We start from the raw sequence: 25962 nt of genomic DNA on the forward strand, positions 1-25962 counted from the left end.
AGCTGCAAGAGCACACTGCTGACTCACGTCCAGCTTCTCATCCATCCACCAGTACCCCCCAGGTCCTCTACTGCAGGGCTGTGCTCAGTCCTTTCACCCTCCAGCTTCTTCTAATAGTGGGGGTTGCCTCAAACTAGGTACACAAGACCTTGCACTTGTAAACGTATGCAAGTAAACACTCAGTTTTTAAGAAGTGATTTAAGTCCACACAGGATTTTGCTGTTGGAGTGTAGATTGTGAGAAATGCATGAAAATGAGTTGATTTCTCAGGCAGATCTCCCCTTTCAAGCAAAAAGGAACTGTATTTCCAGAAAAGGCAATTGCCTGTATACTACACATACACTGCTTCCCACTAGAGGCTCATGTCGCTTTTTTTGTAATTAAACTTAATTCTCCTGTGTATGACATGCCCAGATTCATCCCCTCCGATTTCTTCTATACTGCTGAACTCAACTGCAAGGAACAGATGACAAATTTTGAATCTCAGTTTAGTGGTGACTCTCCATCACTGAGCACTGACGATCACTAAATTCTGTACTTCCACCAGTAAGCTCAGTCTGCATTTTTTCCATTCAGCGTTTTAGTTTTGGTTATGATGTGATTAAATTTCTCTGGTTTCAGGACAACTCCTTTCCATTACGGGAAGCGTAGCAGTACCAGACCTTAGGTAATGGGACAATACCTTCACACCAGCAACTCTGTAGAGGCACCAGATACCATAAGGCTACAGTGCAGAAATGAGTGCCTGTCCTGCAGGTATGGATTCGTCACATCAGGGACACACAGGGGAGATACAATCAGGGACACACAGAGGAGATACAAGACATTGCTTAGCATGCTCCTGTGTATGGAGAATGCCTGTGTTGAACACTTCTCGGATAAGAGACACTGAGTTAATAAAGTTTATGCACAATGAATAGTAGGAAATATTTTTGGTTGCAGTTCAAGAAAGACTTCAAACTAACAGATGATTATAATTCAAGCAAGACCTCACTGGAGATACTTTTAAAAAGGTAGCTTATGGTGAACAGAGAAGCCTGGCTAGCATGGTAAAATTCACCTTATTAAAACACAATTAGCAGATGAGGAAAACAAGCCTAGATTGAGTCAAGATATTGTCATTTCAATCATTTTGCAAAGTACTGCTTAAATTTGGCTTTGAAATACTCATTCTTTTACTACTACTTGCTTCTGTCAGCATTTCCTCAAAATCACCATCACTTTTTCTAATTACTCTGCAGTCTTCAAACAGATTTATTATGTCATTTACTAAATGCAAGCAATCAAAACAAAATATTCAGACATTATAACTTTATTCATTTTCAAGTCAATTAAATACTTGTATGTATATTTAGAAAGAAAATGTCTGCTTTTCAAGTACTGTAAGGTTTGGGTACTTGTTTCCTATTTACAGAAAATTTGTTTAAAATCAGTCTTTAATATATTTCCACATAATTTATCACAATAAAACACTTATTTGCAGATGTAATGCAAAATGAAATCCAAACATTTAGGAAAGAGCAGTTCTTTTTCCAGTCCTTTCCATAGAAAATTGTTAATAAAGAAACTGTAAGAGCAGTCAAAGCAAAATTAATACATCCTCTGTCATTCTGGCAACCAATCAGAATAGGTCAAAATTGGGGAAAAAAATCATCAGCAAACACTTTTATCTAAATCTGTGTAAATTAAAAGAAAACATTTAGCTAGGGGAAACCAGAGCACCAAAAGAGGTTGAGACTAACTCAACTTGGTTTACTTGATAGAGGTTATGTTTTGCAAAAGGAAAGAAAAATTACTCCATTTGCAGCAGTTTTTCTATATAATTGTCACACTGTTCACTCAAAAATTCCAGAGACCTAAGCAGCCTGTGAGAGTCAGAAAAATGAAGAAACATGTTGTCTGCAGAAATCCTAAGGGATTTGGGATCCTAGTCATGGTCTGCAAAATCTTACAGAACATACATCTCCAAATCTGTAAGTCATTGTGTGGGAGATGAGCAAGCAAGTCATACAGAGCTTAATTTAAAAATTTTTGAAAATATTTCAATGCACAAATGGATTTATTCCTTGTTTTTGGGGCAAGTGATTTTCAAAAACTGAAAGTCCATTCCTTCTGTCTTGATATTGTCATCTTTTAAGTCACTATTTCCCAAATCACTTTGAACCACACTATTTCCCTGTTCATTCTTTGCTACTGTCTGACAGTACTCCAATGGACAGGAGTCCAACTTAAAAGAATCTGTGAAATCTGCAGCTCCAAATACTCTGGAGGCAACAAAAGGAGGAGCTGAGCTGATTTTCCTAAATCTCACATGGCAGTTTGTTGCAAAAAGGACTGCCAGGAAACACACAGGTGCATATCTAATTATTCTCAATTCCTAAAACACCCTAACTTACTTTGCCCTAAAGTTTGAAAATGGTTTTTTTAACCTTATAAATATACAAAAGTCTCAAACTTAGAAAACACCGAATGTCAAGGCATGCCTTTAGTTTAGATCATATGCATACCTCAGAGACAGCAGCAATTTTGTATTCTGCACATCATCAGTGTTTTGATTCTCACACAGTAGAGCCATTAAACTACAGTGAATTTGGTTTTTATTAATTTTTATAGTTTCTGAGCAACTTTCTATTTTATCTCTCTACTACTGTGTATTTTAGAATGTTTTCTGCACCAAATTATTTCAAATGACAGAGACTCAGTAGTTTGCTCTATAGGAAACTTTTTTATTCCTTTTTTGGAAGCAAAGCAAATGAGTTTTTCCTACAGAGACACTTCTAAGAATGCTTAGTGCAACAACAGAATGAATACTTTTTCCCTCTTTTTTCAACATAGGCTCTACTTCTCTTTACCAAAGCAGTGGGATGGTAACTCCCAGAGACACTGGGTGCAGCAGTGAAGACAAAATTTTTAAAATGCTTCACCATCTTTAAAGCCCAATCTTCTTTCAATTTCATGCAACTGTAACAGTAAAAATAAAACTGTGATCTATTTAACTCTGAAAACTCTTGCTGTAGACTATGGTCTTATGAATGTAACCTCAATATGGGAAGTGAAATGCCTGACTGTCCCACAATAAAATCAGCGAGAGAGAGAGAGAGAATGTGCTGAGCAGCCCCATGTATCATCATAAGAATTCAATATCCAAGACATTTTGTGCTCACTGTGCTTGAATTCAGAGAAAGATAAGGTTAGCAAAACACAACAGAGATTACATGTCACTTTAAAGCATTTCCCTGTGTTAACTACTTTTTGTTGTAAACTCTAAAACACTAACACATCTTCCCAGATTGCAATGAGAAGTAGCAGCTGAGCACTTCACTGATGAAGTACAGGGTATCTCAAGTGGGTGCTAGCTACAAGTGCTTGCAAGTATTTTGTGTAACGCACAAAGTCCAATGATTCCTAAAGCCAAGGGTCATCACCTCAAGTAGGTGGAGAATGAGATCAAGAATTGAGCAAGGTAATACAGTTTTCTGTATAATGTAATGGATACGAAGAGGGGTGAAACAACATGCAAAGCAAAAGCAAGCAAAGAAAATCTTGAATCATTTCAAGTAGCCAGTTCCTCACTCACTTCTTTATGCTTTCTGCACAGCTCCAGAATAAATACAAGGTATCTCAGTCTTAATCCCTGATTCTAGGCACCCAAGTAGGGGTACAAGTCTGTGAAGTTGCAAGTCAGGAAGGAAAACTCAAGTTCTCTAGAAAACCCAAGGGCAGCCACTGATTGGCATGAACTCGTCTACCATTTTGGTCCTTCAAGTTTCCAGGCTCAAGATTTCTGAGATTTGGCTTTCTATAGTCTACAAGAAAATGTCACTCACTGAACAGGCAAAACAAGAGGTGAGACAAAGGCAATCTGGGACCTACAATCAACAGCCTGGTCTAGCAGAAACAGGAAGGCTAAAAGCTGGCTGCAGTAACTGCTCCACCCTTTTAAAATCAGAGAACTGCAGAACAGCCTGCTGCTGCTTCTTTCTTCCAGGTTGCTCCAGTGATGTAAACCCAGCAAAAAGCCTTCACAGGATCAAAATGGAATAAAAAGGAATTTCAAATATTATGTTACTAAGCAGTAGCACACTGTTTGAAAATAAAATGTAATTTACGTCTCAGCACAGATACAGAATCTGTTAAGCTTGTCCTGAAAAGTATTACTGGAACAGAGAGCAGAACAGTTTATTACAGAAATGATTAGCAACTAAACACATTTACTTCATGTGGGTTTAACAACCTAAACAACACCTACTGCATATGTATACCAACTAATTATTTTGGCTTGTCATACCTGCAACAGTGAAACACTACCAAGAGATGGAATAAATGCAGTGTCAAACAACACAAGGGTATGGATAAGCTAATTTTTGCCTACTCAGCTATAAGCAGCTGGTAGTACATTTAGCTATGTAGCAGCTTTACTAATGGCATCTCAGGAGTTAGCTGGAACTTTCAGATCGCAACACAGACAGCTGCCTGTTAGATTTGTTTTAAAATACTGCATCAGAACATGCCTGAGTGGAAACCAGTGATCCATTTAGCTCCATACCAAGTGTCCAAGAGTAGGAACATTTAAGAAAGCAGAAAGCTTGAGCACATCCCTGTGTCATTTACCTGAAAACTCCCTTAGCATCAGAATCCAGTGCTCAGCTGCCTAGGACCTCGACTCCTCTTGAACAAGACTGCCACTTGTGGTAACAAGCAACTTGACAGTGATTTTCAGTTCAAATACAAATATTATTTTAATACAGAATATACATATATGAGAAAAATATCACATACACACAAAAAAAGGCTGAGTTAATATGTTGCATGAAGACTGAGATATCCGTAGCTGTTGTTTGTAAGAACTGTACACACAGAAACATGCTAAGATCATACAAATCATAATTTAACATGCCTGCAACAATGTATTTTTGAGGAAAATTTGTGACTAGTGAGAACATCAGCAGTTAAAGAAAATGGGATGAAATTGTGAATGCTTCACTGTTAATTTTATACACTGGCTTGCATTTTTAATTCCATTGCTCAGATTGGCTTTCACCACTGTAACCCTTTTTTTTTTTTTTAGCTGCAGACTTATGTATCTACTTTATTTATTTTTGAACACATGATTTTACATAGTGTTGCATTTCAAGAGAGTTGAATGATTCTAGCTGTTCCAGATTAAGATTGCAAATTTTATGCTATTTCTTTAAACATTTAATTTAAACAATGACTCAGTGTTTAATAAAACAATGGTATTGCTTGCCCTGGTCTACATGTAATAAAAAAAAAGAAAAGAAAGAAACAGAGAATGAAAAATTCTCCACTGCCTTATACAACTTAATGAACAGTTACTCAAAACCAGAAGATAAATCTTCAGTCTCAAAGTGTTTACAGGCCCCACAGATCTATCTTTTCTGTAGAAATAGCACTATTATACTGAAACAGCAGCTGTTCCTTACCTGAAAAGAGTTCATAGACTGAAGTGAAGAGGGTAGAGAAGCAGTACTCAAAGTCAGCGTCAGCAGTAATTCCAGACATGTTTCTGATGGTAACTTTAAAGGATGAACTCCAAAATCATTTTCCCAGGCATCAGCTAGGCTAAAAAGTTAAAAAATAAAGTAAAATGAAATAATTTATTTTTCTATAAGAAAATAAAAATAAATTAAATGCATACTAGAAATGGCATGGAGTTGTGATGATAGATCCCCACTTGTCACTCCTATCCTTGTAATTGAAAATAACTGTTTTGCCAGAAATGAGGTGCATTTAGAGCACTTTATACCTACTGTCAATTTTACAAAGAGATGCTTAATGTGAAAAAAAAACCTTAGCATACATTTAGAAGAACACACTCAACATTTCTTAATCCAAGTTTAAGTACTTCTGAACCAAAGCTCAGCTGCTACTTCCAATCATATGTTGTCTTTACGTAAGGAGCATTATAACTAGAGCATAACACCTCCATTTTCTGTTTCTATTAAAATAAATCCTTTCACTTCTGAAACCACCAGATGTGATTTCAGAAACTGATGTTACGACGCTCTCACTGGAATTTTACTTATCAGTCGACATTGTTGTGGGTTGATGCTCACTAACCACGACAGACAAACGTACTATGCCTTTCTCAACCCAAAGCTAGAACAAGCAGGTCACTTTGATATAGGTGTTCTAAACCACACAGGTAAGGAGGAGAGTGCCTGAGCTAGGCACCCTCCGGCAGTTTGGATGGTACTGCATCACTCAAGGTCTTCACAAATGGCTGAAAAGAACCAAAGCTTCTGCACAATAAGTCCCCGTTATATCCAGAATGTGACTGGAAATTACTTTGGACACTTTCGCTGTGCCAGACAGGTCTGCAAAAGCCTGTTTGGAGCTACTACAAATATTGTTTGCAAGGACAGGAAAGCACATAGTTCAGAAGACATTTGAGTATTTAAAGGTGCAAGCAGCTAAGTCCCCAAATACAATGCCCATATTAAAAGTAAGTACGATTCTATAAAAAGAATGAGCGAGTTGCCAAGCCCAAGAGAGGCTGCCCTGACTTGTACAGAGATTCTGTCAGTGTTGCAGGGGAGAACATCTAGCTCTAAACCATGGACACTGAGCTGCCAGCAAGCAAGGATTTAGTGGGCAGGGATGGTGATAGGAGGATGGTTGGACTAGATGATTTTGTAGGTCCATTCCAACCTAATGTACCTATGAACCTATGAGTTTCACCTTTTGTAACTTCATTTCCAAACATAATTAGAAATTTACCTTGGTAATCCCTACTGTGACCTTGGCTCGACATTTTTGACAAACTTGTCTGGTGATACAAGCAAATTTAGGTAAATCTAGCAAAACTGAAAGGCTTTCAGTTTTTCACAAATCAGCAAGTCTAAACAAAGCAGCGTGCAGGAACCCACAAACAGTTAAGAGTGTTTGGAGACCAGAGGTGACATTATGATAAGGTACTGGGGCGTAGAGAGGTGTTTCCACAGATCAACACCTTCTCTGTAAAGAAACTTTTCAGAACTCCAGGTCATACTGAAAACATTACAACCTAATTCACTACCCTGATTCTATTTTTAGTTTTTGACTTAAAGATTTTTTGAGGGCTGCCTCCTCATACTGAAGCTCAACTGGTACAGCACTGATGCTGCATTAGGGCATTTTGAGTCTGTTGACTTAGCTGAGGGAAGGACTGTTGCTATAAAGACATCTATCCCAATTAGATTTAATTTTTGTTTATTAATAGCTAAATTACGAGCATTTCCTGAAATGATTCCAGTGTGTTCCCTCATTACAAACAAACCATGTGTGTCCTAGCACTTACTGCTCCAGGAATGCTCATGTTATGAAATAGTCTTTATGACTTGTCCTTTAGCAGCATCTAATGCAAGAGTTTGTGGTAAGTTTGTGCTTTGTTAGATGAGCTCTCTTTGTTCTTCTTTACCCCTATGACTCATGGGAAGTATTTTTCTACAATCTTCACCGTAGAGGACGGAGAAAAACATCTACTTAAAACAAAAACAAAACAAACCCTATTTATTCATCTTAGCTTCAGGGAATCCTTCTGTACAAAGAGAACTGTCTCCCTTCCAGTGCTGGAGAAACTATTTGCTTTCTATTTACTGAATGAGCCACATTGGTTAACTGCTCCTCAGGGGAGTGAGAACCCATGGAGGAAAACTCACACCAGACCAACCCCAATTTCCAGCAATTTGAGTTGGCTCAAAGTTCCTTAGCCATGGATCCAAAATTGTGTTTTGCTCTCCTAATTTTAGAAACTGAGTAATTGAATTTGACATTAAGATGGGGTAAATTGTTAAGAGACAGTTCTGGCATTAAGATGGAGCAAATTGTCAGAGATAGAGTTTTGGAGAGAGCTAAGGATGAAGATGACACCAGAAGGATTCAAATGGGCTCATGGTAAAATTGGATACAGGTTGGACTGAGTATGTGCATGCTTTCTTCCCTTCCTTCCATCTTTTTTCAGCTGTGAATTCTTTCTTCTAAGCTTCTCATGAGAGAAAGCAAGCTGGGCCAAACATGCACTTTTGGAGATAATTTTTTTTTTTGCCACATCACATTAAATCCACCCTCTGTAAGTTATAATCATTCAGTTTTGCCTGCCAGTGATCTCACAGACACCAAAATTCCTGTCCCTGTTCATTGCAGGGGCGTTGGACTAGATGATAGCCTTCTTAAAGGCCCCTTCCCACGCAAATGATTCTATGAAGAAGGGTTGGTGATAATGACATTGCCCCACAAGGGCAAGAATCAGAGCTCTTTGCAGCGTTAATCCAAACCTGAGATGCTGTCCTTACAGATTAAAGTGGCATCTCAAACTCACTCTGTTTCAACTACAAGACCTACATCAATACAGTCCATAGAAAGGTAATAACATTAAAACATAAGATGTTCATGTGACTTTCATTTTGAGTAAGACATGATCACAGCTAATCAAAGCATTTAATATGCTTCAAGCAGACATTTCAGAGCTAAAAGCAGCACAGAAATTGAACAGAGTAAAATTCTACTGAAGGGATAATGTATTTAGCTATTATGTTAGATGTTGATATGAAATAACTATGTGCAATGTGCTAAAATGCCAAACTGGAATACAGAAAACAAAAAATATAGATGAAAGTCTGAGACTATCCTTCCCCCTGTCCTTATCAATACTTTCTACAAGGAACAAGATGTGTGAAGGAAAAGTTTAGATCATGATATCATTATCAGTCAAAGCAATACAGCCAGGAAAATAAAACTATAGCACCATGAGCAAGACATTAAAAAAAAAAACAGCAATCAAGTGTCAGAATATTTGCAAAGCTGTTTAGGTGATAAATGTGAAATTTGCCTCTCTTTAAAAAGAAAAAAAAATATCAGCAAACATTTTCTGAATTTCAAATAACTAATTCTAAAAGCAGAGATGAGCAAAACTTGAAGATGTGTATTCAGATAAGACTAATGAAAAAATAGTTACTTCACCAACAAAGGTAATTGATCACAATGTTCTCAGATGCATAAATTTGATTCATTGGGCACTTCTACAATGATCATTATGTAATTGCTCCATGCCTACGTAAGACAGAATAAGATGAGAAAACGTCCTTAAAAGCAATGTTTAAGACACCAAAATAATGAATAACATTTCTAAACCCAGTTACCATTCAGGTCAAGGAGCCCACTCATAAAGTCTTAAGTCTTCAGAGAAAAATACAGACACATTCAAGGCAAAACACTGAAACAAGAAAAATCCTGATGTATATTTACAAGTCATTAAAAAATGACTGGAATCTTTCTGAGATCTTGGAATCTGAGATTTTTTTTTGAAAATTGGACAAGATGCCTCAAGCAGATTGCTTTTTTCCAGAAAAAGTTGAGCTTCTGCATCTTTCACTAATACCAAGGTTATTTATCAAAAGTAACCATCTTCCACTGCGCATGACATTCACTTTAAAATGCAACAGTCTTATCAAAATATGAAATAGCTTGCGTTTGAAGAGGAACAGGTAAGTCCTTTTTTACTTTCCAGAGCAACCCTATCCCAGTCTCTTATTTAGCAAACTACTTCTAATAGATTAACTTTGGGTAGTCTCTACAGAGATCAAAAATGGAAAATGAAAAAGCACTTACTCAGAGAACTACTCAATGCCAGGGCACTAGGCTAATTTCACAGAGTCCACCTGATTATTTACTATCTAAGTAAATATGCCATACATTTAGGCCTCCAAATATTGTGAAACACTCAAAGGAGATGACTACAAGGTAGCTATGGCTTCAGTGCTTTGTTAAATAAAACCCATGCTGAAGAATGTAACATAAAAGCTCACGGAGGCTCAGTCCTGACTCTCAGGGTTCACTGAATGCTGTTAAAGTTGTCCTTTCCAAAAGCTGCAGCTCTGATGTAAATGACAGATGACTTTATTGAACCCAGGGACAAACTTGCTAAATTAAACAACTATTTGTAAAAATGATTTAATCTAAAAACAATTCTAAATTATGGTTGATGACTATATACTTAATATACCAGGAGGCTAAGTTATTTATACTTCTAATTATCTTTGCAATGATCTAAAAATGACAAAAATCAATGCATGCTCATTAGCTTCTAAGCTCTTGCCAAAATTTAAATAATACGGAACAGTAAGAAGTGCAGCACTTTCAAAGCCTACAATACATTCCTTTGGAAAAATTTCTTTACAGAACCAAGGCACTTTACAGAACCAAACCACTTAAAACAACATCTGCAGTCTTGTTCAAATGTAGTTTCCTTTTCTCCTTCAACAGCTGAGAGTGTCAAGTGATTTTTTGAGCAGACGTTCCCTAGGATCTTCATTAGTTGCATGGTATCCCAAATTAACAGATATTAAATCTCTCAAAAGTGACAAGGCAACAAAAAAAATGTATCCCAGGGGTATCCTTACATGGGGATGAGCGAGAGCAGTGGAACATATCAGGGGAAGTAAGAGGACATACAGCAATAATCCAGGAACCCACATGAGAAGTTGTTTTTTTTTATACTTAGTGCAATGGACAACAGTGGTCAACTAGAAAAGCATTCTAACTCCATCTCTAAGCTCTGAACCTTATTTATTTTTTCGAGTGCACCACTATAGAGAAAGGACACCTTAACAGAAAACTTCTGTATTCTATATTAAACTGAGTAATCATGTATTCTTGGATGTGGGTAAGAAGTTAGCTAGAAATCCATAGTTTAAAAGGAAAAAAAAGGCTTAAAATATCCTATCCTACATAAGCTCTCCTTAAACTATCAGTGTGTTACCATTTGAAAGAGACAAGTTTTTCATACTAATAAGAAAAGCTTGCAATGCAAATTCAAATTTAATCTCAGAGTACCATCTGCCCATTGCCATAGTATTTCTCAAAATGGCTGGTATAAGAAATATCAAACGTTCTTGTACTAATTCAAAGGGCATTTGAAATATAATTATGCTATTTGATCCCACAAATGTTACACCTGTAATTTTCTCATTTGTAACTCCAATATGTAGCACAGATTAAGTACCTAATGCTAAAAAGTACACTGAAAGACAGATATTAAATGGCTTTGTTTGCATGAGACAACTGCGTAAGAATCTGAACCGCATTCTATTTCTGTATTTTAAATTACTTTAATACTTCTCAATGTGCTTTGATTATTTTACATTATTTAAGGAAAGTCAGAGAGAAAAGTAAAAGCTGCCCACCATAACCTGTAATGTGCATATCAAATTCTCTTCTGTTTTGCACATTTTTATTACACTGAATTAACCATTATTTACTTATATGTAACTATGATGGTTTTGGTGCTGTTAAATAAAAACGTTAATAGCACAAATGAGGATTACGTTCAGCTCACAGAATTCAATTCTTATTTTTCTCAAAGTGGAAAAGGACAAAAACAAAACCAAACCGCATTAGTACACTGTGCCAACATAGATACGGTTATTTACAAGTAGATTATTCATCTGAAGGCTATCTTTCTGCATGGAAATAAATCGTTAGATTTAAATCCTGTCCAGGAGTAACTTGCCTTGGAGCATGCCTTTTCAAAGCAATGCTTAGCACAGTCCTCCAAAGTAAAGGTTTTTGGGTGCCAATTGCTTTTTTTTACATTGTCTTCCCTCTTCCAGCTGGCAGCTAGACAATTTACAAAGCATTAATTTTCCATTGCAAATTCTATCACCCACAGAATATTTTCATTTCACTGTAAAACAGCACTAATTGTACAGTATCTGCAAAACACAAACAGAATTTCAGCTGCAAGAATCTCTGAAATTATGCTTAAATATCACAGTGAAGAGCTAGCAGGTGTTCTCCTGCCCTGTCACCTTTATGCTCCAGATTCACAATAATTAAATGATTTGAAAAGCTAGATCAAGCATCAATCATAAGGCAGACTTATGTTCCATGGGATTCATAGATGCGTGGGACCATGAATACTTGAAAATACACTAAACTTAAAATTCATGACAGTTCTCATAGTACACACAGATGGTCAGTAAGTCCACCTATGACATTATTATCTTTATTGAGCCTTAGCATCAGGTAAGCAAAAATAGGTTGATCAGAGAATAAGCAGAAAAGGGAATTTTAATTTTGACAGAACTTATCTTGGAGACAAAAAATCCAAGCCTGATGGCTACTTCCTATAACATGTCCTACCAGCAAAACCAGAGTGCATAAAGGTACAGCAACAGCACCTGTATCCACAGAGTCAATCCTTATCAGTAACTTCATATGAGGAAATTCTTCATTATTCTGCAAGATCAAAAGTTTATGGTAACAGCTGAAGCTGTAGAAGCCCAAGCTACAAACAAATTTCACCAGATCTACCTTTCAACAGAGCATCTGACTGTAAAAAAAAAAAAAAATACAAGCTCATGGAGAAAACAAAGCTCCTGCAGGACTTCTGATGCTCAAATGTATAGAGGCTAGACTAGAACAATCTGAGGTTGGAAGGAACCCACAAGGAACAAATTTAAGTCCCAGCTCCACACACCACCCAGCATTCAAACCCTATGACTGAGAGCACTGTCCAAACATGCCTTGAACTCCAGCAGCTTGGGGCTGTGCCCTGCTCTGGGCAGCCTGTTCCATGCCCACGCCAACCTCTGGTGCAGGACCTTCCCCCAGCCCCTACCTGACCCTCCCATGACACAGCTCCATGCCATTCCCTCAGGTCCTGTTGCTCAGCTCTGCCCCTCTGCTCCCCGTGAGGAGCTGCAGCCACCACGAGGGCTCCCCTCAGTTCCTCTCTGCTGGGCTGAACAAACTCGGGCACCTCAGCCACTCCTCATACACCTTGTTCTCAGAGCAGAACTCTTCAAAGTACAAGTTTGTTAAACAGAGTTTCTCATTAAAAAACAAACAAACAAACACAGAACAAGAAAGTGTGGGAGCTTAGTTCTTTCTGGGTGTTAGCTGAAGTCTGTCGTGACTGCACTTGAACACCCACATTATGCAGAACTACTGGCATAGCTCCAGAGTACAATGTAATTGCAGACTTCTCAGCAGCACAGCAGTGCGGTCCCTCTTAAAAGAAGCAGCAAATTGCTCCCGTAAAAACTGCATGGCCAAAGCTTTAGAATGTGCTGCTTCAGTTTAATGGTCGTGTTAAGGCTTTAAGCTGCAGTTTTAGGACACCTTACTGTAACGCAGGTGGTGAGAACACAAGTAATTTTGCTGAAAACAATAAAAATACAGATTGCTGTAGCCACATCAGTTCTAATGAACAATTTATCATACTGGAGGATGGCAGTACCAGTGGTTATCACCACCTAGACTAGCAACAGTTCTACTATAACTGCAGACTGAAGTTTTCTCAGTTGTAGTCACAGATATGTCTACAGCTCAGAACAAAGGGATAACTTTGCACATCCCTTAATATACTTCATCTTTAGCACCTCTTGTCTCCTTCCTGGGATACACCTAATCTAAATTACAACAGATTGTGCTTTATTTCCCTAATGTATGTCAATAACTGTAGCCTACTGTGCTTGGGATGGATTTGGAGTTTACAGAGCAGCATGCTATTGACCTACTGCTAAAAGCCAGACTGGTGCCACATTACATTATATGGAGTATCAAAAGCATGTGCCAGAACAAATGACATAAAAAAGACAGCCTGTAACAACAAAACATTCAAATTCTCAAATTCCATAGGTGTTTTAACAACTCTTCATGAAAATAGAACCTTCATTTAAAAAACAATCAAAATGAGACTGCATACTGCAGAAATGAAAGACGTGGTGTCAACTATCAGATCACAAATACAAGGGTCCCTCTGTGTACAAATATCGCATTTAGTATGTGAGAATTATTTTGCAATATGTAAGATGTGGAACCTTAATACAGGCAATCAAATACCAAAAGCTACCATGCAAAGATAGATAGAATACTATTTTTTTTTAATTAATTCAGTATGAAAAGGTCTACAAACCTAATAAACAGCCTGTCCAGATCCTTCAGTCCACTACATTCTCTTTTTATAGCTTCCTAGGAGGAGTAGGGGGATGCAAAACTGAGGTCCCAAAAAATGTAACACATGAGTAAAAAATTATTTCACAAACAGTAGAGATTTGAGTGCTGAAAAATAAGGCTAGGGAATCACATTAATTGTACAGGAAAATGAATTCTCTTCCTACAGAATGAGGCATATCTTTTGCATCTTCTGGTCTCTTCTTCAGCATGGCAAGTAGTTAGTTCTCTTTTAACAAAGACAGAAGTTTCCCCGCTGCTGGTTCCTACCATAGTGAAATGGCCTTAAAATTCAAGAGGTGCTGTCACCACGTTTTTCTTTTTATACCAATGCTTAATAGTAACTTTAGCTTTAGGACAAAGGGACATACAGGAAAGAACCTTCATACTTCATTTTCTCCATGTTTTCAGCTCCACTTTTACCAAATCCTTGGCATTTTTAATGTGCATTGTACCATCTGAAAAGAAGCTTTGCTTTGCTAAACATAGAAAAGTTTTTGTCTTTAGTAAGGACTTAGATAAATAAGCCCAAATCTCAGTGGACCTTGTTAAAGCAAGATCATAAATTTTTTACACTTCCTTGTGAGTCTGGGAAAAAAAAAGTCTACGTATCAGTCTGAGCTCATGCTGACTAATATGGTCTCAGAGAAGGGACTACTGAAATTCATGTGTACAGCCATTAGAAATAGATTTACAGGTGCAATTATGATAAACGAGCACAGGTTTATTAAGTAATGATTAATTGTTTCAAAAAATTACTGTTAAAGCTGAAAATAGAAAGCATGCAGAACCGAAGTTTAAACACTATAAAGCCAGTAACCTGTTGGTTCTGTGCACTGTGTGCACTAGGAGATATTTAAACCACACAGTCTTAGGCAACCAGCAACTTGTCTGAGCAGGGATGGGATAGCTGATGGAGACAGTCTCCAGCTGGTGACCCTGCCTGGATATCTAAACTGTTCATCTCTTGTTTCCTAAACTGACAAGGCTTATGGCACGTTGTCTTTAAGCAACAGAAAACTGGCAAAAATTTTCTTTCAACCATATGTTATAAGCTGCAGCAGTTGAGGATTCAACTGCCAGGTGGCTCTAACATCCATACTGCAAAGGCAGGACCAACAGCTCATACAGTGACCTCAGCAGCCAATCCAAGCTGAAACTGTGAATGAAGAGCACAGTTGGCTGAAGTGAGACTGCCAAGTTCCTCATCTAGTCGGTGGAGGGAGAGGAGCAGCTTCATGGGCAGGCTGCAAACCCAGTGAGTAATGTGGTACCCATCCCCTTCCAGTAACACGTTACTGATAGTCACCAGGGAAGATCAGGGAAGCAAGGCATTAGAGACTAAGGACCATAAGCCACAGAGCTTTCACTTGACCTATCACTTAACAAGACAGAGTTGACTCTGTTCAATCTCCCAGTCAAATGGTGTGAACTGTACTCACGTTAGGTGCAAGTATTTCCCACCAGGCCTCTCCAATTGCACTGCTCCTCCTCACCATCAGACCAAGCAGTAACCATAACACCAGCATTTAGGAGCACACATACAGAGCCTTTAATATCCTATCCTAACAGCACTGATTTCAGGTATTCATTTGTGTCTCTAAACTAGTAAGAAAGAATAACAATTATTTTCTCAGAATAATCAACCAGGCAAGTGGCAAAGAAAAGTTATTAAAAAAAAAATCAAATCAAGGTTGAAGGAACAATGCTGTGTATAATCAGTGACAGCACAGCGTTGTTCTTGCCCTGTACCTAACTAAACCCCTGGGTTCCACAGCCACAGCATTAAAGCACTTTCCTTGATGTTCTCATGCCGGTTATTCATACTAACTGTGCCACATGAACATTTGCATATGCTCCATAAACCTTAATTCTCTTTTTAAGACCTATTATACCAAGCAGGAGGCCATTTCTGAAGTTAAAATGGATTTTCAGAACAATATAAAGATTAAAATGTTTCCTGGCCTCTGATTTTTAAACCTTTGGGTAAAATTAAATCATTTCCACAGTGCTGCTTATATTCCGTATAAAGTATACACAAATAACAGAAACTCCAGAACATTATGTCTGAATCCAAAGGGAGAAGTTAAACTGCTGTAGAAATAAATGCTGTAATCACTGTTCACAGAATGCTCTCAGCTTGTTGCTCTGAAGTTATTCTATTTTTTCCCCATTGTACTGACTTCAGAAGAGAAGCAAATTCAGTATTTCACAATGTAATTACAAGAACCTGCAGCAAAGTAAGGAACACCACAAATCACAGAATCAGTCGATCCCGAGAAATTCCAAATAGCAAAACTTATTATTTCCACTCATTCAGTCCACACCTCTGCCAATAAAATGTCTAATTACTGCAGTTAAAACTTCCCATATGCCATACTTTCCCCTTCCCACTGAAACTATTAATTCCCTGGAACGGTTTACTAGTATCATCGTTTTCTTTGCTCATTGATGTGACTATGGCAAAATCTGTGCAGATGCCTCCTCTATGCAGGCTAGGAAACAATGCTGGCATAAAATATTACATGCAGCTACAAGTCAAATTTAAAAAGCTATTAAATCCTAAATAAATAAAATCAGCAGTACAATAAAATCAAGCACACCATCTCCTTTCCTAAAAATAATCCTTAAAACCAACTGCAAATCTAGAACATTCCACTAGACCCTTTTCCCTATCCTCAGACAGGTCAGTTTTCTTACATGCATGGAAGTACTTCTCCATAAAAACATCCAACCCTTCACAAAACTGCCTCTCATTTTGTTTAGGCTTTATTTCCTCAGAACTAATTCTGAAGTTTTATCTTTCAACCACTCAGAAGCTTTCACCATTCATTACCTCAGAGATTTTAACAGTGTCAGTACAGTCCATAGCCATACTGCTGGAGTCCCCACTACATTTACATGGCATGAGCTTTCTTAAAATAAATAAAAAATAAATAGAGTAAGAACAAAGAAGTCTAGTCTCAGATTAGAAACATGAAGAACAGGAAAGGAAGCATGGCAGCTGAGATCTGGACATGTACAAGAGTGGCACTGGAAGCAAAAAAAAACAGAAAGAAAGGGTATTTAAATGGAAGACTAAATCTAAGTGAGTGCTGAAATGGAACTTAATGTTACAGAAAGAGCAAAATGCAGGTTTGGTGAAAAGTAAAGAAGGCATAGAAGGACTAATTCACTGCCACCAGTACAGTGAAAATAGAACCCCTTCGAGTAGATTGGCTCATTCAAAGAAGTGATGCAACAGCAGAAGTAATGCAGCTGCAGATAAAGTACTAAAAACCCTTTGCAAATGAAATTAATTAGGTAGAGAAATAATCCATACAGTTGAACATGAGACCAGTCAAGATAGTGGTAACCTGTCACTCTGAAGAGAGGGCAAAATGAAGGAGAGCTGGGAAGTCTTTTGGTAGGTCTGTGACAGAGCTTGAGCACTGAACTAGAAGGTACCTCCAAACCAGCAAGCTTATTTCTTTGAAAGAAAAGAAACTGTGCCAAACTACTCATTTTTGCAATTTTATTACACAATTATTGTTTATTATTGTGTTCACCCCCCCTGTGGACACAAGCCACAAGATTGGGTTGCCCAAGGCCACATCCAACCCGACCTTGACTGCCTCCAGGGATGGAGTACCCACAGGTCTCTGGGCAGCGTGTTCCAGTGTCTCACCACCCTCTGAGTAAAGAATTTCTTCCTAACATACCACCTGCATCACTCCACCTCTCAGTTCACAACTGTTACTCCTTGCCCTGTTGTGTCACTCCCTAGTAAAGAATCTCTCCTTATCTTCCTTTGGAGCTGCATCTTAAAAGCAGTTATGTTTCCTGGAAACTATTCCTACTGAAAAGCCTTGCAGGAACCCCACTGCTCTGCTATTAGAAGTCTTCCAATCCTCAGCTCAACTTCTTCATAATCAACTACATCAGTCTGTTCTCTCCAGTTTCTTCTGAAGCCAATCAATGAACATTTTTTACTATTTAGTACCCATTGCTACTTCATTTTCAGCAATCTGCTGAGTAAATACGTGCATCATAAGTAACTGATGATAAAAAAAACAAAACAGTTGGATAACTGAATAAAATTCAGTTGTCCCACTCATAAGGAAGAACTGCAGAGGTGCTAAAAGCATCTGCAGAATTGCTGTGCTGGGAGACCAAAACAGTTTCTCATTAACTTCTTTCCTTTTACAAAAGCCACTGAGTTTCAACAGTTTCAGAAAGGAAAAAAAAATCCATCTTCAATAAAACAATCTGAGTTCGCATTTCTTAGTCATCATGATATGCTCCAAAACTTACAGGCCTTAATATTATTAATGACATGCAGCCACTGCTGCTTGAGATACAACAGTGGAATATAACTTCGCAGCAATAATATGCAAACAGCTGGAAACAGGAACTAACAACAAACACATTTTCAGGTGTGACTACAACAAGTAAAGGTCCCTTTATTATATTAGGCTTAAAATGCACTGAATTATTAAATATCAGAAGGCTTGTCTTCTAGTAATGTTTAACCCTCTTTTTCAGATGAGGGACCTTCACAATACCAGCATTAATTCCAACCAGTCAAAATCACTGCGGATTCTCTTTTTAATTTCCCCAAATTAAAAAAAATACTCCCCAACTTCTGAAGGAAGTTCAACATCTGGAAAAAATAGCGTAAAAAACATATAGAAACATTTTAACAGTTTTCTCTGTAGGTCATACAGTTGTTCCCATTAAGAAATATCAACTTTGGACAAAGAAGAAATACGACATATTGTTCAGTCTTACTGCTTTGTGAAGTACACAGGACAATTGGGAAGTTAGCCAAAAAGATAAAAAATACACAGTAAAGTGCAGCTACAATGTCTGATGCACCTCAGCAACGTTTCCACATTGAAATAAAACTATTTTGGAGGATTTAAAAAAAATCAGCTTCTACCAGGAAAAGAAAAATTGTGCTCAGTTTAAAAATCAACTTCCAACCAACTCTGCTACTGATACTATGCCACAGCTTTGATCAGTGCCAACAGAACTGATCAGTATGAATTTAAAAGTCCAAGTTTGTGCACTGGAGACATGGGTGCCCAGTTGAAACAAATGGTTGCAGTCATCTTCCTGAAGAGCAGTCCTTAATGAGAGCCTGTACAATTTTGCCTTCCCAAGGAAAGCCAGCAAAATCACAACCCACAGGAGCACTCAGTGATTTCTGTATTGCTGCCTCCAAGAATACAGAGGACACTAAAAATCATAATCTATTCCTATCACTGTGAAGTATGGAGAAATTTGAAGGCTAAAGTACTGGTAAGAGCACACATGCTGGTAAGAACGTAGATCAAATGTAATACTTTTTATCCACAAACAAGGGAAATGGATGGGTACAGTCAATATGACTCCTGAGTAGATCTACCAGTTCTGCCTTCAGCAACTATCTGACTGTAATGCAGCAATATAATTGACTGAAAATCTAAAACTCTTCATCAGCTTTATTGCCTGAAATAGTACATTCCTCACCCATTCTTATCCACAGCACTATCAATTATTATGCCTATTAGTCATACATATAATCTCATTTATAGTTTAAAACCAGTATTCAGAGGAAAAGCACAAGAACTCCTCATTCTGTTTATCCTTAATGCCAGAGCATTCAAAACAAGCAACCAGAAGCAGTATTGGTTCCACACACATTCAGCAAACAAGAAGCAATACTCAGAGCAACTTCACAAATTAACTTTCTAAGGTCTTGAGTCATATGCTCCCAATCTGCTTTTGCCTTGCTGGTATACAAAGTATTTCAAGTAAAATTACCAGCTTAAATCATTTAATTAACCTAAGTATTGTTAGTTTACACAGCCTGTTGTGGAGAAATATACTAGAAACAGTGAATACTGATTATTTTAAAACAGCTCAGGACTTCAAAATTCACTAAATCATGTTTTGAGGTTTGTCTGCAATCTGCCCAAGGCACTTCCGTAAGTTTTCCTTTTTCATTATGGAATGAAAAAGTTGTTTCATTATGGGATTCCTTCCTGCTGAAATGGATTCTGTCATTTAAAAGATATTATTGGAATTAAGTATTTATAGTTTCTAAGTAAACCCAATAGTCCTCCTAAGTCCATCAGAAGCAAATTCTAACTGTGTAACTGAAAAGCTGCTATAGTTTGACCTACAACCATAAAAGTATTTTCAATGTATCATCACTATGACATTAAGGCTACCTCACTTTCTAAAAAGTGTTGCCTAACACTGTTGTGTTAGATGAAAATCAAAGTTAACATGCTAGAGATACACATCTTAGAATAGGACTTGCATAGATGTGACGTTGCAAACTGGACAGTAAATCTAAATATAACCAACAAGAACCCTGCATGATACAGTACCAGTATAAAGTTTAGGATACCCATGTCTGTTTTACCAGCATAAATACAGAATTTTGTTCACCAAATCCCCCCAGTCCCAGATCCAGAGGCAAATCAGTGAAACTAGCAGGAGATCAATTTAAAACAATTAAAAAGAGTACTCTACAGCAGTAGTGAAAATCTGGAACTTGCTGTTTTAAGAGACTGTAGAGGCAGAGAGCACCATTAAGGTCAGAAAGTTTATACAAAAGATGGTCCTAAGATGCATGAACAGATACTAAAGGAAACAGGCAGGGCTGTATTCCCTTAACATTCTTAATAAAACAATGACATAAACTGAGTAGTACAAGAATGTCCTGAGGCTCACATGCTAAATAATACCTACTGATCTCAGAGAAAGGATAGAGGGAACACTGATTTCGCCCAGCACGGAATTTCTTATACTCTTATGGTCTCATAAAAGTGGAATTAACTACTTGACAATGCAGCTGTTTCAAAGCATACATTTTGTATCAGTTTCATATTGCCTTGCCACTTTTAATCACAGATTTCTCCAAACTCATCAGTTCTCTCATCACAAATTTTGGTATTACTAAACGAGCTGAACAATTGTGATATGAATGAGAGAGATATAAGAATTACTTCTTTATTGAATTAGTGTTTTGGTAAAAAATATAAATACTAATAAGGAAAATAATAATATATGCCTGAATTGTATTTTCCCCTATCATATTACAGAATCACAAATCAAAAAGCATATTAAATATGACAGAAAATCTTAATTCTTTTTTCCTAAGAAATCAGAACCCAAGAAGTAACTCAGAAATTGTATTTACATTCAATTTCTTCTTTGTACATTACCATTTACTGTGGATACAGCATTTATCACTTCTAATGCACAGTTCAACAGCACTATCATGCAAGATGAGTAGTGAAACATAAGCATTTTTTATGCTGTGCAACAAGAAAGGCAAACTATTCATCAAGTTTTCACACACAGGTGAATCAGGACTGAAAAAGCCATCTTTATAAAAAGAAAACAGTAACTAGCCAGAATCCTACATTCTCTGACTTCAGTGCTAAATTTCAATAACTGAGCCAAAAGGTGCCCTAGGTAACGAGCCCAACCAGAATGTCAGCAAAATTTGAGGAAAAAAATATCTAAGACCTCATTTTTTAGACAAATGCTTTACTGCAATATCTTTCTCTGAACTTCTTATTTTCTCTAATTCAGTTAGTACTTTTAAGACTACTATGAATTTGAAAGATTAGACAACAAAAACATGACAGCTTCAAGGAGTCAGGAAGATATACCTGTGCTTCAAATCAAGAAGTAAAATTTTCAGTAACAACCATAGAAGGATGTTGCACGTGGTAGGTCTAGTTTCAATATCAAGGGTCAGGATGCTTCTACTGAGAGTTATACTTCAATACTTACACGCATCTTTTCCTAGAGATGGGAAAAGGATGTCAACAGTACAGAAGAACAGATCTTTCCTCTCAAGAACAATCTCTAGCTACAAAAACAAACAAAAACCCAACAAGCACTATCATCCCTTCCCTTCCTCCACGGTTCACCAGTTTATAGCTCCCATATACACCTCCCTTGAATTCTAAAGAGTATGTTTCTTTTCTGTCCCCAAACCCTTGGCTGTCATCAGATCACATCTTTCAAAAAGCTCTGCTCAGTCAGCTCTTTTAAGGCAAACACCATTTGCAGTGTCAGTTTTCTTGATGCCATGAAAGAGTCCAAGAAGAGAACAGAAAAGGAAAAAAAACCCCGAAATAAAACAGAACCTTCACAGTCTGTCTGCAAACACACCCACTTAATCATTCCAGAGATAGCACAATAAGCTTCTTATACTACAAAAGTCACTATAAAGAAACCAGAGAACAGTGGTTCTGAGTCTGCATGCTCCCTGCATAGTTTCTAACGAAGTTACTGAAACGTTAGGAAAAGACTTTCTATTTCAGACAGGTAAGAATCAGTGACATACTGTGGAATTTTAGAAACTTCAGACTGGAATTAGAACATTATGGTTCTTTAATAAGCAAACTACTATAAAATCATATACAGAATGAAAACCACTTTGGGGGCAAATAAACTATTTGATATTCTGCAATCCATCAATACCAGATGTATTATATACAGACTCTGACGTAATTAAAAACTGTATCAAAAGCACTAGAACTAAAAAAAAGTTCTGATCCATGAACTCATTTTTTCTATCTTATTCTATCCCTCTACAGCTAATAACAATAAACAAGCAAACAATTTCTGGAAGTTGCTTTTCAACTCTGAAATGCTAAGCAACAAATTCTTACCTAGGATAAGGCTTCCGTAAAATCTATAAACCATGCAAAGAGACTCTGGATGCATGTAAGAAATAAAAAGCTATCATTAACTTTTTGACAAATAAAGCTTTGCCTAGTACACTACTATAAAAGGAGAAGTGTAATTTCCTCTAACTGTACTTTCACAAATATTTTCCGAGACCAACTACAGTCAAATTGCTGCGTGACCTAATTTTCTTCATGCATTTTCACAACACTCTCACTCCAACAGCATATAATGTTATCACTCCCAACTGTCAAGGTTGGTTGTATAGCCTCTTATTTGCCAAGAACCCATTACTTGAAAGGAAGACCTCTCCTGTCTGCACAGCAGATTTGTAGGTGGAGAAAAGGAGCCTTGCTGAGAGAAGAGTGGCAGGCACCAATAAATATCTCACTAAGAACAGAGCAGAAAATACACGTCCTTCACTAAGAAATGACAGTTCCTCTGCATTGCATATACTTTCAACTAATTTGTTGTAGAGAGACTTCTTATATAGGTCCCATAAGGGCTGGAACCTAACTGTTGGCAAATCTACTCAGGTCTCACACTATCACACAAAGGAGACATTTCTAGCACTGTTTAATAGCTGAAGGAGCAAGATGCAAAGGTTACGTCAGTACAACACTTAAAAGGCAATCCTCAGAAAGATCAGAATAGGGCTCCGCAAGGAAAAATGCCAAGGGCTACACTATAAATAGCATGTCTGGATATATTCACCCATGTCTTAACTTCACTCTGCCTTATTAGCTGCTGAATGCTCTTCTAACATACACAGCTTGTTGGAAAAAGATACCCAGAGCACAGCTGTTAATAATTCATTGCCAAGGCTCCACAAGATATGTCCTCAGCTCTGTTCTATTCACTATCTCAGCCACTATCCTAGAGAATGGAACAAAAAGACATGCTTCTTTCATTCACAGGCAACATGAAGCTCAGAACAATACTCTAATCCCTTAGAACAGACCATGGGCTCCAAAACCTTTGTAGTACTTCAAGGGTAGATGCGTGTGCAGAAATAAGTAATTTAAGTATTATAATTACTGTTGGAGTGGGGTACCTGAATTGTTATTCAAGATATCAGACATTTTGTTCAGTATTCTTGAAAGAAATATTTGAGAACTAAATGCAAGCACACTGCATTAAACAAGCGGCATTATTTTTTATACTTTCTCCTCTCCTCTGTTTACATTACTATTCAATGCACAGACTTCAGTCTTATTGTGCATCAAGGCACTATCTCAAGTAAACTGATGAATGTAGAATCAGACTCATCGTATCAGTTCGAATTATTTCTGTTCTTCCATTTCAAAGGCCAAAATCTTGTATTTATTTTGGTAAGAGCAGAACTGGGAGCTGTGATCCTTCCACAGAAAAAGAAGATCAATAGCTCAGCAGAAGTTGCCTGTCAAAGAACACAACCCTCCCTACCTTTCCACAGTGAGCAGGTGAATTTACTTAGTGTCTGTCCAAGTTATTTGAAAACTAGTTGGTCCATCTAAGCCATTCATATATTTTAATCTTATAAAAAAATCACCTCCAACATCTGATTTACATATTTTATACCTCAATTTTCTTCTTCCAAGTACCACAACAGAAACATGAGACAAAAAATCCCCAAACCTTTAATCAAATCAGTAGACACTAAAGACTAAAGTCAACACTGTGCAAAAGAAAACATACTGCTGCTGGTGCCTATGAATCAGTGCAACTTCAACTGCACACCCACATCTGATGTGCAATTTTAATATATTATTTTGAGTTAACATTACAGGAAATAAACCAGGTTTAATCACACTAATTCAGATACACTTGATGACTATGTTCAAATTTAAAAGTCATGTTTTCTTTACTCAGTAATTCTTAACTGTATGCAGTTTTTTTTTTAAAGGTGATGTTCAAATCCTCTAGGCAGTCAGTGCAAGCAGGGAACACGACCTTCCAAAGTAGTTTTCCCACACAGGAAATTTGGGGTGTAGCAACCCAGTCATCCATGCTATGCAGCTGTCCATGCTTGAGCAGAGTGCTGGGCCAGATGGCTTCCACAGGTCCCTTTCCAACCTCAACCATACTGGGATTCAGTGATCTGACACTTAGAGGCAATACTGACATAGACTGAAACAAAACAATTCTTTCAAACCTATACACACTCATTCCATCATCATAAACAAGCCAAATGATCCTGTTCCATAAAGCACTCTGTGCTACCACACAAGCAAAATGTTCGACAGCACTAAGCAAGATCACTCCAGCACATTATCTTTGGTATAAGAATGAATTAGCACAGTTAATAACAACTTGTACAGAAACCTGTAGGGACATCTGCAATTTTCTTCTGCCTTTTAAAAATCATTAAATGGAAGAAATGACAACGATGTACTTAAATATCAAACAGTTTGGGAAACAAGCATCCAAGAAGGTCAGGGATGATTGGGTATTAAACAGTAGTATTAACAGCAGTATTAAACTGACTGCTTTCATTTCTTATATCATGCTTACACCAAAACATACAAAAGCTCCCAACATGCTTGAGAGAAAGGAATTACAGTAAATGTCTTTGGTCCTTTCTTTTCTGTTTTTACATTTTAAGCCAAGGACAGTTACTGCTAGAGGAGAATTAAAACCTGAATGGTACCTCAGGTTCACTATCAAGTTCCAAAGACAAATACAAGGTAATCTTCAGAAACAAGTGAACTGTAACCAGCCTTCCAGTGAAAACAGAAGAACCAAATACAGTCACATAGTAAAATTTTGCTGCTGAGAATACTATTTGAGAAAAACATTTCTGAATGCAGGGTAAGTGACTAAATAGATGTGACTTTTAATTACTTCTACATAAATTGAGATACATGTGTCTTCAGGTAATTGAATCTTCTCTGTGATTGCTAAAATTTGAAAAGCAAAACTGTAAGTTACCATTCACTATGACTTCAGTGGTAAACTGAGCATCTTTAAGAGCAAGTAGTGAATTTTCTAATATCCTCCCTTCTAACAATAAGCAATATGAAGGTAAATATTCAAGATAATTTTTTTTCTTGCTAAATAACATTTAGACCAAAATCACAGAGATTTCTCAGTGCCACCATCTGAAGCTACTCCATACATAAAGGTGATCCTTTTTCTTATATGACCAACAGTAATAGTTTGTTCTATAGTATCACCTGTTTATTTAAATGTTGAATATTTTAAATTTTCTCCCTATGTTAGAAAGTTCATTTCACCTACTCAATACTGGAGTCTGTTCAAAAATTAAAATGGATAAACTTGGGAGTATTCATTATCATGCATCGCATTCTTGTAAGGTGTACTTTTCTTCTATGAAAACATTTAAAT

The 25962-nt window shown here is 37.3% G+C and overlaps 1 protein-coding gene across 2 annotated transcripts in view; it reads right to left on the reverse strand.

Annotated features, from left to right (window-relative positions):
- UBE3D (ubiquitin protein ligase E3D) overlaps nt 1–25962 on the reverse strand; it is a 71775-nt gene that overhangs the window by 24852 nt on the left and 20961 nt on the right. The window contains exon 9 of one of the 2 annotated variants that reach the window (XM_065730962.1): nt 5445–5583. In XM_065730962.1, coding sequence (XP_065587034.1) covers nt 5445–5583 — 139 coding nt within the window. Of the gene's footprint in view, nt 1–5444; nt 5584–25962 lie in introns of those variants that run through there. The other variant, XM_065730961.1, reaches the window with a different exon arrangement.

This window comes from Cyrtonyx montezumae, unplaced genomic scaffold (assembly GCF_038088225.1).
Source record: "Cyrtonyx montezumae isolate F1298 unplaced genomic scaffold, pur_monq_1.0 scaffold_13, whole genome shotgun sequence".
Lineage (NCBI taxonomy): Eukaryota > Metazoa > Chordata > Aves > Galliformes > Odontophoridae > Cyrtonyx > Cyrtonyx montezumae.